Here is an 18,321-nt window from a genome sequence, read left to right as displayed (position 1 = left end):
TAAAAAAAATACACAGGTCAGGGCAGGAAGGAAAAATGGCTACTTCTAGATTCAATCAAGTTATCCTAAAGACAGACACAGACCATTACAACTGAGTTTCTTCCTGTTTCACTCTACAAAAAATAATCAAAAGGCAGTATTAATGAAGCCCCTCACCCAAATAATTTCCAAATAGGGAAATATCAAACATAGTTTTACACTGCAAGAGTTTAGTTTTGCTTTGTTTCTCTCAGTCTCCTGTATCTTGCAGGTATTCTGTATTCTGCCAATATTCTGTGTAAACATAGGTTATGGAAACAGTGAAAACAAGAGAATGGCACTGCGGTCAGTGCCAAACAGCCAAATGCTGTGGTATTTTTTCACAAAATTTATTCTGAAAATAGCAACACAAGAGCATACAAAGAAAACAGCAAAAAGAGTCTGCACAGTGCAGCTGCAGAAGTCCAAATCTTTGTAACAGGTTCAGCTGCAGCAGGTCCCCTCAAAATGCCATTTAGTCCTGCCTTGCTCATTAACATGTCTTTAGCAAAAAGTGTAATTGTTTCAGTACTTACCGTATTCATTTCCTCTAGCAAACACAGTAGCATGAAATGCACGTAGATATACAAAGGTCTCAGTCAGTCTCATGCCAACCGAGATATGCATGAGCAATCAATTCTGAAAATATTTACAGTCTTTTTTCTAAAGTATATTTACCTGTCACTACTAGATGATCTTATGGCTCCCTGCTTGGGGTCTGATTGTCTTCGAGAAACCGTTTTTAGCTTCTGTGCACTTTCTGTCTTGGGTATAGGCTCATCCAAGAGGCCTCAATAAAGGAATAAAAGACTTAATACTTTCAACAGAAAACAAAGCATTCATGAAAATGTTAAGGTATTTGTTGCTGGTTTCCATTATTAACTATTTCTATCTGGCTTAGAATATGGCCATCTTATACATGATCACACAATGGGTATACTATTTGCAAATAATGCTTCCTCACTGTTTCCTTTTCTTATTTTAATAATTTATGAATACTAGCTGCATGTTACAGACCTACCTGTGACGGTGCAAAGATTAGAAAGTATATGCTTGACAACTGATATGTAACACTGAGGAATGAGGAGAGTTTACCCAGCAATTCTTTACGTGTCCTGCTTGCAATTTCTTTAATTTCCATACGAGATAAAGATCGTGACTGCATAACTGGAAGAGAAGTAATGCTACTCGATGTTGTAGTAGCGATGACCTTGGGAACCAAAGGTGACTTCAGAGGTCGTTCAATGCTTCGCCCAACCAGATTGCTGAGAGGTATTTTGTACAGGTTTTTGCATGGAATTTCACCTGAAACACAGAAAGAAGAAAGAACATTACAGTTGCACAATGGAATCAGTTCTTAATAATTCCAAAAGAAAAGTTATAAAGACAAGCTATACTTGTTCAGCTGCGCACTTCTTAACTGAAACTACAAAGATCTTTCTTGCTCTAGAGATCTTTCAATACAAGTAAGCTAGGAGAAGGAAGAAATACAATCAATTTGACTTAGAGAGAAAAAGAAGATTGACTCTTGGCAACATGATGAATCAGGAGAGGAACCAGGAAGTGAATTTATATGATTTGCGCCTGACTATTACACGGCACACTGTTCCCATGTGTTTCTATACACTGCAAACATACTGGACCCTGGATTCCAAGTGGTTTAAATTATGATTCCTCCTCTTAGGTAACACAAAATACCACGTTTTCATAATTCATAGAAGAAAAACAAACCAAAATCCCAAACTTGCTATCAAATAGTACTGCCTTTAAGAAATTTGTGATTACCTTCTCCTTTTCCTTTCTGCTAACAGTAAAGCAGCAGTTTTGAGAAAGAAAGGTGTACACACATCTTGCATTATCTAGTTCCCTTCTTTCTACTTTATTGTTACACTATAGACTGACTGTTCACAGATGTTGTTACACTAAATTATCTGTGCAGAGTTTTTCAAGGCTTCTTACTTTTGTTTTGCAAAAGAGCTTCAGTGGTCTTTAAGCTTTTCTTAAATGAAAAGAATACTGTAGGTGAAACGTCAAGCTTTCTCACAATTTTATGCCCCTTTTTGCATTATTACTTGTGGTCACATTGCCAAAGACTCATCAAGCTACTGAGGCTTAATTCCTCCCTTCCTACAGAAATTATTTCTTCAAAATAGTGCTACCATATATTCAGAAAAGATACTACAGTGCAAAAGCTCAGCCAAGTGGTTTATATGTGTGGAAAACAGAAAATTTCTTATCATCCACACTTTCAGGTAGGAACTCACATATTTTTACCATCTTTACTGAAGATCAGCCACACCGAGATGTGATAGGTGTTGGAACAATTAGAGATCACATATACCTTCTAGAGAAGGAAGTTCTGGCTTTTCGTAAGCTGTTGGTGTTTGAGGAGAGCTCTTTGAACTCATTTCCTTAGAGCTGCTGTCAGATGATCCACTTACTGCAGCAGTAGCTTTAAAATAAATATCTGACTGAAATGACAAATAACCCATCATTAGTACAGTGAGACTTTCTTAGCTATCTTCTGATTCTCTTTGTCCTTGATATAAACCAGGAGCACACAGATGAACAATTATTGCAGATAAAGTAGCACATATTTCAGTTTTGTTTGTTGTGTTTTTAGCGGCAGCAACTTTTTATGTTAATTAGATCCAAACATATCACAGAAATAGTCAAACGTGATTTTTCCATCTTACCCTTGATGCTACAAGTTGAAGCTCAGGCACAACTGCTGTGTGGACTAAGTTCCCATTCACCACTAATCGGATCTCAATGGAATCAGTAGTGAAGGCAAGAACGTAAGGGAAAGCACAGACTGCAACGAAATAGAAGTTATTTGCAAGGAAGAATGGTTAAAGAAAAAGTTTCTTGGATGCTCCCTGAAAACTGTTCTTGACCTCTTCCATTCATAGGCATGTTCCATTCCTATGAAAAGTGTTGTCCAACATACTCATGTACACCAAGCTACATTGAGCCTGAAGAAATTTCATTGTCATGCCTGGCAGAACATAGAGTGAATGGAAAATGAGAAACACAAAAAAGAGGGAAAAAGTACAGCAAGGGATGAACTTGCTACCAAGGCTCCACTTTTCAGAATTATCATATTCAGAAACTTAAGTCAAATGGCATCATGAATGTAACATGCTTATTCCCAGAATACTGTAATTCCACCAAGAGCCAAGTGCAGGCACAAATGGTAATGATAAAACATCTACTAAAAAGGGATGTTTTCTTACCAACAGCATAAGGAACTTGATTCCAGCTGAAGTGGAAGTCATAAGCTGATGGCTGGACCAGTCGAGAACCTCCACTGAAAGGAAATACCTTTCTGTATTGACAAACATCTATAACAAAATAGAAAAAAGAAGCATCCATCACTTTACACTGTAAGCAACCACCACCCATTTTATATGGAGATTTTGCAGAAGGGTAGACATTACACACACAATCAAACATTCATGTCAAAGTCCTTCTATAGCCAAACAGTTAAGCAAAATTTGCTTTCTCTGTCACCACACTGGAAAGACCAAAATAAAAGACCTATGTTTTAATAAGGTGTCATATTTCACAAAGTATTACTGTTTCAACAGTTATCAGGTCCCTAACTTGTCTATAGATAGAGGAACAGGCAAGAAAAATTCAGAAAGCAGTGTCTGCAGAATTGTACCTCCCTGCCCTTCAAGTAGCCATATGTTCATGTAATTTGCATTCTTTGAAGACTGTAATGCACATGGTCATTACAGTCACCAAGACTTCATGAATCATATAACCTGCACATCCATAAAACAGCTGGTATGACTAAAATACTCAAATTTCTAATTTCTCCAATATGCATTTAAGTTCCAAAGAATGTATTTGGCAAACTTTCCATGAACCACTAAAATTTATTTTCAGATACAATGAAAGAAGACCTGCATCTGCAGACTGACCTATTACCATTTCTGGCCTTTTCTAAACACTTACAGTTATAACACAAAAGCAGACCAGCTTCACCGTCTTCATATACATCAATTGCTGCAACAAAATTAACCTGCAATGATAATGGAAAAGATTAACAAACAGACAGAGGATACTGTGGTCATTACAACTGAGTTGTGACTAACAAGCAATACAATCAGCTGGGGAACTGCACAACCACAGGTAAAAGAAAAAAAAAAGGAAAAAAAAATAGCCTCTTTTGTGATGTAATTTTCAGGATGTTCTCAAGATAAAAATGAGTTTCTTTTGTGTTTCATTCTGTACAGTACTGAACATTCATAACTACACCACAGTGTAAAGCAATAAAAACATATAACTTATTTAGAAATACAAATTTTGGGAAATAGGATGGTTTCAGAAAGCTGTGAATCAACATGGTATGTTAAAGATAACAATTATTTTCAAAAAGTGATCTTCAAATGCACATCATGACTAGCAAAAAGATCAGGTACACCAATTACTGGTTCAAAGCCAATAACATTTACAGAAGTCAACAGGAATGCACCTAAGGATTACTGAACAGTCTGAATTTACAAATTGAGAAGCAATGCTAGTTAAACCACAGTATATTTTACATAGATTAGGCTACATAAATTCACTTAATTCAACTTTGGTTTTGTCTTTTACATTTAGATTAAAACCAAACCAAAACAGCCATAAAAAGTAGGATATCTGCTCAGAAAATGAGACTGTATTAGTGAAATACATAAGGTTACATTAGGCAAATGCTTCCCAAACCATCTCCTTGGACAGGGAGAGGGCTGAGAGACTGACTCCATGAACAACAGTTCTTTGACTTTCTTTGATTTAAGATTACTGTGCAGATCAAGAACTGTTAAGCAAACCTGAAAGTTTACACATCCATACCAAATGCATTTTGACCCATCTTCTGTAGTGACTGAAACCCATTGCTGCTCTGTTGTCCAGAGAAATAAGCAGGCAACCCATTTCAACATCATAAAAATCACTAGCTCAGCTCATATTAATTGTCTGCCTTATTTGTGTTCCTAAAGGAAATAAGGATTGCAGAGTGGAAAAGAAATAGGAGTGGTGGATGGCAATGGTGACGTACTTCTCCATCCCCATTCTTTACTTCTAGTTCCTTCTCATTCAGATTAAGATTGATTCCCAGGGCTGTGGAGAAGTTTACATTTGATCAACCATGCCAAGAGCACCTCTTCATCACCAGATCCAATAAAAGTACAAATGATTTAAAAAGAAAATAACTTATTAAGAACTATCAAATGAAAAAAGTAGGCCTTTACCTCATTAACAACAACAACAGATTAACTGTGCAAAATCTTCCTTTTTTCTTTTTTTTTGTTCTAAAACTACAGGTCCACATCCCTATTTAGAAACTATCCTTTTCTGGAGCAGGAAATACTGGAATTTTTTTCTGGAAACCAAGAAATTTATCTAAATCCCAACCCTATGTCCTAGACAGCTAGATTCAGTTATTAGTTGACTGGACAGCAGTTTCTTAAATATAATTATAAGCTATATGTAAATATTTTAGCTACAAATAGGCAAATCTGAGTAAGATACTGGTGGTCAACCACTGAAGTTATTTTGATGCAGTTTTTTAAACAATATAACATTGATACCACAAAAATAAAGCAAAAAGCTAACTACTGGCTAAGAAGAAAAATATATTTTTGACAACAACATTCTTGAGCCTGAAACACAGGCTTTCTCCCAATGTTATATCTTATAACTACTTCTCTTGGGAGCTATTATCATGTGTCCCAAAAGGAACAAATGTCTCAGAGTGCCCTAAAGCAGCGGTTGTAGAAGTAAAAAGCAACACACATGAGCATCTCCACTAATTACACTCCTAAAAGGCCAGCACAGCATGCACTGAGTCTGCAACAAACTATGTTCAGTGGGGATCTGCAAAAAACATTTCAATGATGAAAACTTACCCTGTTTGTTTCAACATGATGGAATCTATAGGACTCCCCTGTACTCTCATTGACTAAATCAAACTGATGCCGATATGCTACACAGATCATATTGTCACTGTCTCCAGTAGGTCCATCCACCAGCGTCATAACCACCGGAGGGTCAGAAAGGCATATTTCCTATAACGTAAATAATAGAATTACTCTCTTTTTCAAGTTCCTACTCTGAGTGCTGCAGGTTCTCCATGATTTTAAAGATATGTTTTCTAAGCACAGAAGCATAACAAAGAACAAGCAGAAACAATTCTTAAAAAATCTGAAAGTTTTATTTAGCATATATATGATTGAACTCTACTATACTTTTATTTGTCTGTTCTGTTCTGGTTCAGGAAGATGATAATGCATACTCTGCCTTTCCTGCACCCCCGACTCTAGCTGAGTGCTGCTCAGTGTGTTAAGATAATTAGTAACTAGATTACACATACCCGGATGTACTGGAACTCCTCTACTGGCGATTCAGGAGATGATAGCAGAGAGGTGCTGGTTAAAGTGTTGTGTGAATTATATTTCTTTGTGACGAGAAGTAGTTTGTTCCGAATAGCCACAACAATCCTCAGTTCACTTCCATGATGAGTATTAATGGCATACAAATGGCAGCCTGAGGAAATAATGTTCTAGACTCTAAGTGGTTGGGGTAGGGTCTGATTTTTTTGTTCTGTATTTGTATGATGAGTAGTACAACAGGAGTCTGATGGATGACTTGGCAACACAGAATTAAAAACTCCTCCATAGGTTTACATCGTCTTCTAGGAAAAGACAAAAGCCTATGACTCTTGAAAACTGCTTTTACCCTTAATCCTAAGTGCATGGGTTATCACTATTCTGCAAGTTCCAGCTTTTCAAAGCACCTTGCTTCTGAAAACTAGGAAACATTTTTTTTCTACAAAATAAATGGCAACACCCAGACTAATCTAAGCACTACTATTTAATGGGGGATTTTTCCTCCAATTTAGAATGTGCTTTATTTCAGTCTAATATTCCCTCAAAATTCTTCTCTTGCCTCCCAACCCTGAAATCCTATTTTTCTCTAAAGCTTCTCATCATCAGCAGTTGCCAAGTAACATGTTTTTTACAACATTCAAAAATGTCACGCTGGACTCTACTAGAGTAGTTTTCTAATATAAGCTTGATAAAGTTTGAATTGACTGTCCAGAGAAAATACTAACGGTGAACACCTACACCTGCCTAAAGAGAGCTAATAACCCCCTGGCAACTACCAGCATCAAAGCACAGTGGATGTTTTTAACACATAAGGATAACAATATCACCTTTTGTTCTCTCCAGTTTATTTTCTCTGCAGTCATATTTGCTTCTTATAATTTTTTTAGTCTCTAAATCTTTTTGGACATCACTGAGTCTGAAGACAAGGATACGAGAGTCTTTCCCTGACAAATGGAGAGAACCAAGAAAAAAGAAGTTAAAAAAAGAATGTGGTAGTTTGAAATTAATACGAGAAGTAGCACCTTACAAACAGAGCAAAAGTAAACAAAACGTAACAGCTGTCTGGGGACAGAAGACTTACGAACTCTCTAGGATTAACAATTCTAGTAACCAACCCCTTCAGTACAGTAGCCAGGTTTCTCATTAGGTGGTGCTGCACCAAAGCATGATCTGAGAGCTTCCAAACAGTCAAATGCACAATATTTTGCAAATATATAAAATCTTGGAAAATAACAAAAATACAATAGATATAAACTGCAGAGCAAGAGTGAAAGCATTAACTTTAAGAGCTGGAACCATCCAGATGAGCTACCGATAACTGGATCCTTAACAGAATTTGAACCCTTCAGGATACAGAAGGATTTTCTCTAGAAATTTCACAAACTAAATTGATACAAGTACACTTCCCAGATCTCCAAAAATGTCACCCATTCTCAAGGTGTCTTGAGAGAACTGCAAATGGCTCTCACATAGTTTGAGCTAGTTCTGTAAGATCTCAAGGTGAATTTCATCAGATGCAACCAAATTGGGAAACTCCCAGTGATACAGAAGATACCATGTTTTACCCAAAGCTTGGATAAACAGAACTTCAGAAAATACTGAGGAAACAGACAGGGTAAAAAACAATAAACCAAGCATATCTGTAATGCTTTCCTGAGTTATATATAAAGATCCTATTCTTGCTTTGTATATGTTCTCTTTATGAAACTCAATCACAGACTACTGCGTAAAAAACTACCTCACCAAAAATGTGCACATTTTATGCACATTTAATCCTTCTAAATGAGACACAATTGTCATGAGACATACATACCCAGCAACAGCCGGAGTCATGCAAGAATCCAAGAACAGGGACCTCTCCTACCTTTGTCTGTTCGGGCAATCAAAAGATTCAGAGCTTCCAACACATTCATCTGCTTTATTTGGAGAGTTTTATCAAATACTTGCACTGACGGTTGACCATCTAAAAAAGAAACACATATGTATTCAAAATCCTACTAAAACTTGCTAGATGCTGGTTTTGAACCATTTCTTTCTTCTAATTAAAGTCTTGGGTTTTTTCTTACAAAAATGAAGAGAAAAAAACCCAGAAAGAACCGCACAAAGCTCCTACATGTGCCACAGCATCATAGTCAGTACTTCCTCACAGGAGAGTTTTATTATTGTCATGAATCAGATTAAGTGGCTGAAATCTAAAAGTGATATTCCTTTGGCAAGTTTGAGAATTATGACCAAGAACTAACTTCATTCCCTCAGTCCCACTGGCTTACATAGTACACAGAGGATAATAAGGGGTCAGAGTAGCACTATCATTGCTAAGGGAAGAAGTAGGATTTCATTGTCACATAAGCCCTTGCCTTCATGCTCACTATTATCAAGGGCTAAGAAAACCAGACAAGCCATTTAGATACTTCTTGAACCTGGATGCAACCTCGTACAGCTTTTCAGATGGTCAAGAAAACAACATCTGAAATAAGAAAATATTCAGAAATCTGCATTAACACTAGCTCCCCAATATGGCTTGATTCTAATGCAGAATGAATTTTTGCAACAAGGTTACATAAATGTAATAAATTTACTTGGATTAGTAACTATGCCCCTACATAAAGACTTACTAATACCTGAACAGAATTTATGAACACACATTTTTAAGAAAATGGTCAGATACATAAAAATTGACACAAAAACACTAGATCATTTACTAACCATCTATTAACAAGATGCCAGCATCTGTAGAAACCAGCAAGGACTGGCCCCAAGAATCTGCACAGACAACCTCATGAGGAAAATTACTGCAGAAAGACTGAGATTCCCAAGGCTATGAAGTAACATAAGGGATACATATTAAGTACACTAAAAAATACAGATCATACAGACACAGAATGTCATGGACAATGGCAATAACATGTAAATGCTTTTGGCAGGACACATTTCCAAAGAGTATATTGTTGTAATTTGAAATATCAAAATTGAATTAATTTTCTTGCAGAGGACTTTCTGCATCAATTCTGGTTTGGAGACTAGTAAGTGTAAGACACATACTTGAAATGCTAGAATTAAAACACATGCAGCTGAAACTCAGTGCAACCCTCACGCAATAAGTTTTTTCATTTAAAAAACCCAAACCTATATACTTAAAATGTATGTACCACTATGCATATGCATTTTGCTTACATTTTATGGTTCAGTTTGTGATGTTTAGTGACTAGCACATGGTAGTTAAAACTGCCTTTCTGCCAAATTTTTCTTCCATCCTGTGTTCTCTGTACTTACCTCCCAGAGCCTGCCCCTCCTCTCCCAATTTATATATTAGTTAGAATCTCTGTAATTCTAGAAGCACTTCTGAAGCTTCTGTATATAAAACACATGCAGAAGAGTGCAGCTGGGATATTTCACACCCTAATGACTTCAAACAAAATCCAATATTACAGGAAATGAAAACACAACTGAATCTTGTTTTAAATGTTCTGAAATTAAAATAAAAGATGACTGCATATGGAAGATGTCACTTTCATTGAATTTTCTCAGGTTAATAAAAATGGACATAAAAATGTCCACACTTGCTTTAACTTGAGAAGTGCTTCTGCCCCCAGGCTCATCCTTTATTAATCTAATAGTGCAGAATCACTTTGACACTGTACCTTTTATCTTTTCTGCTGCAGCATCTAATTACAGAAGTAAATAAATAGATACCATACTAGATAATGTTTCATGTTTCATAACTTCTCTGACAGTTTCACTCACCTCCTTTTTACAAAAGCTTGTGGTTGCCAAGTTAGCTGTGGTATCCCCTTTCACAGTGGTTTTCAATTTCAATGCCTAATACAAACAGATGTTTTATTTAAACTGAGTTTTTGTCAGCAATACCCAAACTAATGACTATATGAAAAGGACAATGTAGGACTAGAAAGCAATTTTAGTTTGGAATTCCTATGCCATTTTAAGTAATGAAAAAAAAAGCAGAATTCTGTATCCTCAATGACGTCAGCATAAACCACTAGATGGTTACTAGTAACCATCTAGTAACAGATGGTTACTAGACAGATCTTTACAGCCAAAGCATATGTTGGCTGTTTCTTGTTTAGCTTTTTTTTTCTGTTTGCTTGTTTTCTAAATGGCAACTCAGAAGAGTCAAACATAGTAACAGAGAAAAACCTCCACCTAAAACTATGTACACAGTTTACTTTATAATCTAGCCAGATAGAGGATCCTCTTGTCAATTATACAAACTGACCTTTTATTTGCAAAACTTCCTAACAAACACTAAGGCAAACCATATATATATATGTCTGTCTCTACATACCACCAGGCATCCCAAGGACAGACTGTCACTGGCTCACAAATAGTTCAGTTAGACGTAACTAGAAGCAAACTCTTTTGAAAGAGCCAAAAACTCCAGAGAAATATCGTATATACAGTTTCATTGACTTACACAGTAAGTCTGTTAGTGTAGCCTATATTCCTTTATTGCTAGCTTTCATAGCAGTATTCCCAGAAGACTTGTGATACATGGCATTTTCACAGCATTCCTTAATGCAAAGTCTAGAACTAACCTAAACCAGCTTACTGCCCTAGAGTTTGCCTACGATCAAGCATGGCTCTCTGTGAAGTGGCAGTAAACACCTGCATGCATCACTTGCACATTTGCTCTAAGCATGGCTGTCAGCTTACAGAGATGCACAAAATACTTAATTATATGAACATTTAAATTCCATCTCACCAGTCAGAAGAGATCATCTTGACAATAAATAAATTATTCAAATACACTGCTGAATCAGTCATCAGTGAATTTTGTCGACCATCTAAAAGAGTCAACTGACTATAACGAAAGGGGAAATATGTTCCTAGTTTGGTAAGAATGATTGAGTTACTTGGAAGGTATCTTGAAATATGGTCAAGCCTACAGTTTGTAACTTAGAGGAAAGATCTTTTAGGGAAGGGAAATAGTTAAATGTTAAAAGAATCTCCAAGAAAAACACTAACAGGTATCTGCAAATTTATAACCCACGTAATAGGTTTCCCTTTGATGAAGACCATATTTAGGATGGAAGTCTTGTTTGACAAATGGGTCCCAGCTAGATAACTAGACTTGGGCGTCTTATCAGCACTTAATCTAGGGGAGGTGGAAGGGGCGTTATCCTGTTTTTCTTTACTTCTGTAAAGTAAACATTGGAATAAATCATCAGTTAATTTTATCTGAATATTACCCATTCGGCTTTCATTTTTTTCTCCAATGCCTGCCTAAAGTGACTAGTTATTTCAAGGTGACTGGGGAAAGGATAGGAAAAGCACAGAGGAGATTTTGCAGCTCTGCCAATGCAAGCTTCAATACCCCTGAGATTTTTTTGGAACCAGCTCTCAACTGCCTAGCTCAATTCTCTACCTTTAACCACATCTAGAACTACTCAGACTCTTCTATTCTTTAACTTACTAAGAGAAAAAAAAGGGAGAGAAGAGAATTGTAGCAGTGTGTTTTTTTGAGGTTTTTTTGGTAGGTTGGTTGGGTTTTGGCTTTTAGTATGTTTGCAGTTTTTTGGTTTTTGGTTTTTGTTTTGTTTTGTTTTGGCTTTGTTTTTGCTCTGTTAACTCCTTCTGAGTTAAATCAGCTCAGGAAAGAAGTATTCTTAAGATAAGCTGCAGATCTATGAGACCAGTCTGGATCAAGAAGAAACAGGTGAGAAAGGACAGGGGAACTGATGAGCATAGGCACTTGTCATCAGCTGGGTGATGGTGGGATGCCAAGGCTCCACACCTCCAAAGCTGCTATTGTGATTTCAGCTCTAGCCTTTAGCAAGGTTGTGTGAGTGAAAACAGTTCATCAGGGCGATACAGAAGAAAGAGAGACTGAGCTCCATTTGAGCTCTCTTTGGGTTTTAATTCAGCTCTTGCATCCCAGAGACTCCAGCAATGGAAGCTCCTGGAGTCAGGGACAACTGCCCTTTTATACACTGAAGGTCAAGGCAAGGCAAAGGGAGCAATCAGTGAGAAACACCGAAACTATGTGAACTGAAAGGCATGCTGGGCAGGAGGCCTCTTTACCTCGCTGCACGTGTAGAGGTGACCAGCCAGGGTCTCTCCCACAAAGTGAGGGTGACAAGCTGTATCTTAAAGGCTCTCTTCCCTCCAGGGAAGAATGGCCACATTGCTGGCTAGATCCCCAGCCACTACAGGCACTGTTGGCTTTTTTTGGCTGCAATGAACTGTCAGATCAAAGCAGACTAATCTAAATCATACTCTCAGAATCAAAAAGTTAATAAGCCCATAGAAGATTGCAGTCCGCATTTGGTATGTTCGAAGATGGGTGGCAAACTGTGATTTAACAGAAAGACTGTCAAAATTTCCTCCTGACTAAAGAAGTCTAAGCATTTTCTAAGAAATTCAATCTTAAAAAAACATATGGAGAAAATCCATGAAAGATTATGTTTTTCCAAAGCACAGAAAAAGACACAGCACTCTTCTGCTTGGAGAAAGCATCTGCTGCATGAAGCAGGGAAAGACCTTTCAGGTTTCATCCGAAGGTACAATTTTTATAATCTTCATTTAAGTAATGTACAATATAAATATTTGTACATGTATACCTCAGGCGTTACAGATAAATACTTCTATTCATATTTTATTTTAATGTAACTTAAAATAATGCAATACTACAAAACTATTTCTGATCACAGAAAACTGCATTAAATCACAACATAACTGTAAGCTAATCAAAGTCTAACAAAAGGAGTGACACAGTCTTTGTAAACATAGCTGCATACCTTCTAAACTGCTCTTACCTGACCAAGCCGAACAAACTCTGCTTGTCGAGCTTCCTCTTTTTTCCGTGTTGATTTTGGGGACTCTGGTAACACATCACTGAAGGATCTTCTATTAAGCATGTTCTAAAACAGAAAATGTTTCTTTCTAACTGCATAGCTTCTCAGGGAAGAGAAACTGCAACTTTTCCAATCCTTGAGTGCTTTACAACTTGTCATAGTCTACCACAGTCATGTTGTGTATCATCATACCACATGAATATCTGACATGAATATATGAAAAGGAAAGTTTAAGCAGTTTAAACATTGGTGGAAAAATAGCACCTTGTTTGTTTTAGAAGTACTGAACATATTATTAGTTAAGAATCACCTTAAGAGGAAGTCTTCATCATCTAAATAAATAAAGTTACCTCACAGCTACCCAGGGGTAAGAATCATCCAAATTTACACATAACAGAACAAATGCAGATTTTATGGTGGTAAGACTAATGCCTGTATTTGCAGTATCTAAATTCCCTATTCCCTTGCCACAGGTATGCTTACACAAAGTATGACATTTTTATGCTTCTCCTCACACCTGGCAAAGAATCCTGTCCAGAAAGGACTGTCTGTCAGCTTTCATATAACTGTAAATTAAATTATATGACAATCTGTATTTAGCTTAGCCATATGCAATTCAGTGCTCATTAGGATTACAGTCCTTAAAAGTAACAGAACATTCAAGCTCCTAGTTAGAACAGGACACCACATATGAGGGATGCAGAAACTTCTGACTTACATTTCCCTTGTGCAGGTCAGGCATCATGTCTTGGTATAAAGAGCGGATCAGCATGTCTAGAGTGCGTTGACGTTTCTGAGAAAATGTTGGTGTTTCCAAGGTGGCCTTTTCACCATTTATTACTAAAAGATTACGGAAAAAAGATATGTTATGTAAATGAACTCCAACTATCTCCATTGACTCTAGTTTGCCTCTGTACCAAACATCTGCTCTGCCCTTATTAATTTAGAATTGCCTCCTTTTTGTCTTTTTAAAGCGAATAACTTTCCCTTAAGTTAAAGGAGAAAAATTAGTAACAGAGGAATTCCATAAGGCATCAGAATAAATACCTAACTAATAAAAAAACTAAAGGCAAACTGCCAGTCTATTTAAGTACTAAACAATTTAAATAGGCAAAATGATCTATCAAGCTCCTGTCAGGTCTAATAGTAATCAACATGATCAATTCTCAATGATTTCTTTCTTGCTGATTCAGAAGGGCAAATACGGGTCAATGAAAACTGGAACTGAATGATTACAGAATTAAAAAGTGCAGCATAGGTGTCCTTCAGCACCTTTAAAAACAGATTCAGAAAAGCTGCTATTTTCAGGTTTTCAGAGCTACTCAACACCTTCTATTACTAAATAATGAACACCATTGTAAGTTCCTTCAGATCTCCCAAGCCCTTTACAAAAATGCAAAGCTAAATATGACTGCACATTCTGCAAATGCAAAAGTCAGCCTTTGTCTAGTAGCCTAAGAAAATTAATTTTTTTGTTAATCTGACTGTAATGGTTGATTGACAGTTTGATGGAACTGAGATTTCACTTATGCTAGAGATTTAAAAAGAATAATTTTGTATAGATCAGCAGAATACACAAGAAAATGTGTATACATTTTTAGCATCATGAAATTTAATCTTTTAGCAAAATTATTAAAAGAGTGTTTGTAGCAAAAGAAAAACTGACTTACATTTCACCAACACAAAATCCCTGAATTCCTGGTGATTTGTAAATACAGGTGGGGATGGAAGGGGAGGCCCAAAGAGAGGAACACTTTCTTCTGAAAATATTTTCAGCCTATTGAAAATACAAATCTTTATCTACATTGAAAGTCACATTCAAACTGTACCTTTTTTATAGATATTATTCAGAACCAAAGAAAAAGAATGGAAGCTATTATCTGGGTATGTCTTACATAAGAATTTCAAAGGGTCTAACAAAAAAGGTTCCCTTGGAATTACTCAACAGAGGAAAATTGTTTCTTTTACACAAACCAACACTAGGACACAGAATTAGAACAGAACTTTGCAGTTCTACGCATGCAGCAATAGTTTTAGTGGCACTAGCAAAATACTGTCTTGTTCAAAGAAGTTGTAAAAGAACAGGTTTTCATCTACAAAATATGTTCTCCTTACAAATTTCCACTTCAGCTATACATTCACCACATGCATGAAATATTTGATTCTTTCTAAGTAACAGTGGCTTATGACATATGAATCTGTAGCTTGGGAACAGCAAACTCATTTTCACTGAGGAAGACAGAGTCAGAATAACTTCCATGACAGCTGGACCTGCTGAGATCTTTTGATCCATAAGGAATCCAGCATAGCAATAATGAATAGCTGATACAAAACCCAGGCCTATTTGTTCATCAGGGAATATCTTCTTTAAGATAAGTAATCATTCTTGGCTATTTCAAGTGATAGTTTGCTGACAAAAGTCTTCCAAGTGGCACGTGCAGATGACAGGTAACAGCAAGTTAAGTGACAAAGTTATAGATTCAACCCTGCCACTTTAGAAAGCAGCCAGAACTTGTTTTCTCAAAAAACCAGCAGTGACTGACTGATATTGAGTCTAATGGATTACCATGCTTTCATATGGTCTTTTTCCCTGAAAGCTTAGAAACTGCATACAATATGAAATGTAGTACTACTTTTGCATGAAAATTGATCATCCCAATATTTGTTTCACATATTTGAGGCAGAGTTTCATAGATGCCCTATGTCTATGTCATTACATCCAGGTAAAAAAGCAGTAATTTATAACTACAAAAGGCGTGAAATGTTCCTTGACTAGATTAGAATTAATTATGACAGGGAAAGCCATAACAAACCTGACTAAAACAACAGATTTATTGAGTGATGCAAAATATAAAGGCATTCTAAGCAGAAATTCAGTGTCAGACCTCATAGTGGCACTGCATTTCAAACAAGGAAAATTTGTCTCAAAAGCCTACAGCATCCCCTGTATCTTTTGACTGGAATTTTGGCCGCTTGGAAGACTGTCTTCACACACATACGAAAGTAAGAGAAGGAATGAGCTGTATTCAGGCCTACAATGAAAACACAGAAGGAAACATAATTGGGCCAAGCTGAAATATAATGTTCTAAGGTTTTCAGATAGGAAAAAAATACATGATATGGACTATGGCAAGATGTGTCAAGACTGGCAGTATGAAGCAAGATAAGATGGACTGATCTAGTAAAAGCAGCCAATTACTTAAGGCAAGACAGACAAATATATCTTATTTACTGCAACTTATTTCATTCCCCATATAAACAGCAATATAGAAAGCATTTTACCATGGCTAACCCATCTACTATTAGTTTACAATTAGGACAACAATCACTTCTTAAAGTGTAATGAGGGATGTATGCCCAGGTTTCTGTCCCAAAGCAAGAAGAAAAAGAAAGAAGTAACTGCATTTTTACTGCACATTGGAATCATTAACATGTTCTATGTTTCTCACAAACCTGGGAATGCTGAAAAGCAGAAGCTATGAGGACAATCAATTTAAACAAATTTGCAAGAGGAAGCTCACAAGATCTTGAAACAAAATAAAACTATTCTTTTGCTTAACTGCATTACAGACATTTTCCAAAAGAAACCTTAACTATAAATAGGAGGCAAGGGAAAAAAACCCACATACACAAACTGAAGTATCACTCTTCTCTGGAGTTAGAGTTAATGGCACACTGGAGAAACATAGTAATACATAAAATTCCGGCAGGTTTTCAGTACGTGATGTTCAACTATACAAATACTCTATTAAAATCCCTAAAAATGATCTAGTTTGCTCAGATACAGCCAAACTGTGATTTGTAAGGACTTGTAGTCTGTGGCTATCACAACATCACATACATTAACTAACTTCCATCATCCACGTAGTTTACTATGTCATGATCTCACCAGGTCTGAAAGTTCCAAGTGTATTTTTCATCATTTTTTATATTTAATCTAAAAACCGATTTTGGGTTTCCTCTTGGCTTATGCCTGTTCCAGAATTTAATTATTCTTTTGGTTAGAAGCATGCTACTTATAGCCAGTTTAGTGACATATGCATGCAGGTCCATATTGCTCTTCAGTTTCTGAAGTGGACCTGTCCAGAAAGTTTTCCCATTGACAAAATGTTTTATCATATTCTCTAAACCATCAGTAATTCATTGTGAAATTATTTGTTACAATCAGCACCTACCTGTAACTATCATTCTGCTTATTGTATCTCACTAAAGCAAAAATATCTGCCGTACAGTTAAGGAAGTTAATCCAGTTCTAATCAAGCTCACATTTATTTTACTAAACTTTTCCTGCAGTACATTAATAAAGGTAAAATATACTAAGCAAGTCAATGCAAATATATAAACAATTCTAGACTACATAGATTTTACTGTTTATAAAGAAATTCCTATATTAAAATTTTATTGTTTGATCAACAGTTCTAAAAATCAAGCTAGTACCACAGACACAATATAAGACATAGTATAGAAGTTTGTTTTATTTGTATTTGATATATTTGTGATTAAAAATTATTTCAGTTGATAAAGCAGTACTGATATTGAACTTTATTTATACCAAAGCTTCCAGCGAAGAAAAGACTCCAATTAAATAATTTAGCCAACAGAATTTTAAGAAAATTGAGAGAATGATTTAAAGTGCAAGTTTACTAAGGTTGATGCTCTACCAAAAGAGTTACATTGAAGTGGGAAACAACTCTTCTTAGTATTTACGTTACTTTGACATGTAAAGATTTTTATTTTTTCAATCTTTATTCATTTTTTATTCACCCCTAGCAAATGGGTTCTAAGAACATTTAGTCTGCCTGAGAACTAGGTGTAGAAGTCTTAAGCTTTGTGATAACTTTTTAAAACTCAGCAACAGAGTATAGCTCAAAATTAGAGTTTTCTTCTTTTCGCCTATTTTTCCCTCATTCCATTCCATCTCGTCTAACAGATGCCTGATCAAAATCTACTATCTACTGATAACTAATTCTGTTGACCCCATTATAATTCCAAGGGACTTCCCACTGGTTTTTGGAATCATACAGTCTTCAAAATGTTTTCATTTCATATTTCAGAAGTCTGAAATACACAGGCTGTTAAAAAACTGGAGAATATATGGTTAATGCTCTGAA

General features: G+C 36.1%; 1 protein-coding gene across 2 annotated transcripts in view; it reads right to left on the bottom strand.

The window, feature by feature from the left end:
- GARNL3 (GTPase activating Rap/RanGAP domain like 3) overlaps positions 1–18,321 on the bottom strand; it is a 37,788-nt gene that overhangs the window by 6,103 nt on the left and 13,364 nt on the right. For both annotated transcript variants that reach the window (XM_014258063.2, XM_014258064.2), the window contains 16 exons: positions 17,386–17,431; positions 14,881–14,987; positions 13,929–14,050; positions 13,172–13,276; positions 10,143–10,217; positions 9,105–9,216; positions 8,263–8,361; positions 7,226–7,342; positions 6,383–6,555; positions 5,919–6,077; positions 3,982–4,048; positions 3,255–3,362; positions 2,715–2,833; positions 2,360–2,489; positions 1,114–1,323; positions 697–808 (listed from right to left, as the gene is read on the bottom strand). In XM_014258063.2, coding sequence (XP_014113538.2) covers positions 697–808; positions 1,114–1,323; positions 2,360–2,489; positions 2,715–2,833; positions 3,255–3,362; positions 3,982–4,048; positions 5,919–6,077; positions 6,383–6,555; positions 7,226–7,342; positions 8,263–8,361; positions 9,105–9,216; positions 10,143–10,217; positions 13,172–13,276; positions 13,929–14,050; positions 14,881–14,987; positions 17,386–17,431 — 1,861 coding nt within the window. The remainder of the gene's footprint in view (positions 1–696; positions 809–1,113; positions 1,324–2,359; positions 2,490–2,714; positions 2,834–3,254; positions 3,363–3,981; positions 4,049–5,918; positions 6,078–6,382; positions 6,556–7,225; positions 7,343–8,262; positions 8,362–9,104; positions 9,217–10,142; positions 10,218–13,171; positions 13,277–13,928; positions 14,051–14,880; positions 14,988–17,385; positions 17,432–18,321) is intronic.

The sequence above is a fragment of the Pseudopodoces humilis genome, chromosome 22 (assembly GCF_049639895.1).
Source record: "Pseudopodoces humilis isolate 2021_Gansu_Grassland_sample_001 chromosome 22, ASM4963989v1, whole genome shotgun sequence".
Lineage (NCBI taxonomy): Eukaryota > Metazoa > Chordata > Aves > Passeriformes > Paridae > Pseudopodoces > Pseudopodoces humilis.
Note: the sequence above shows the minus strand (reverse complement) of the source record. Positions and strands in the feature narration are given on the sequence as shown.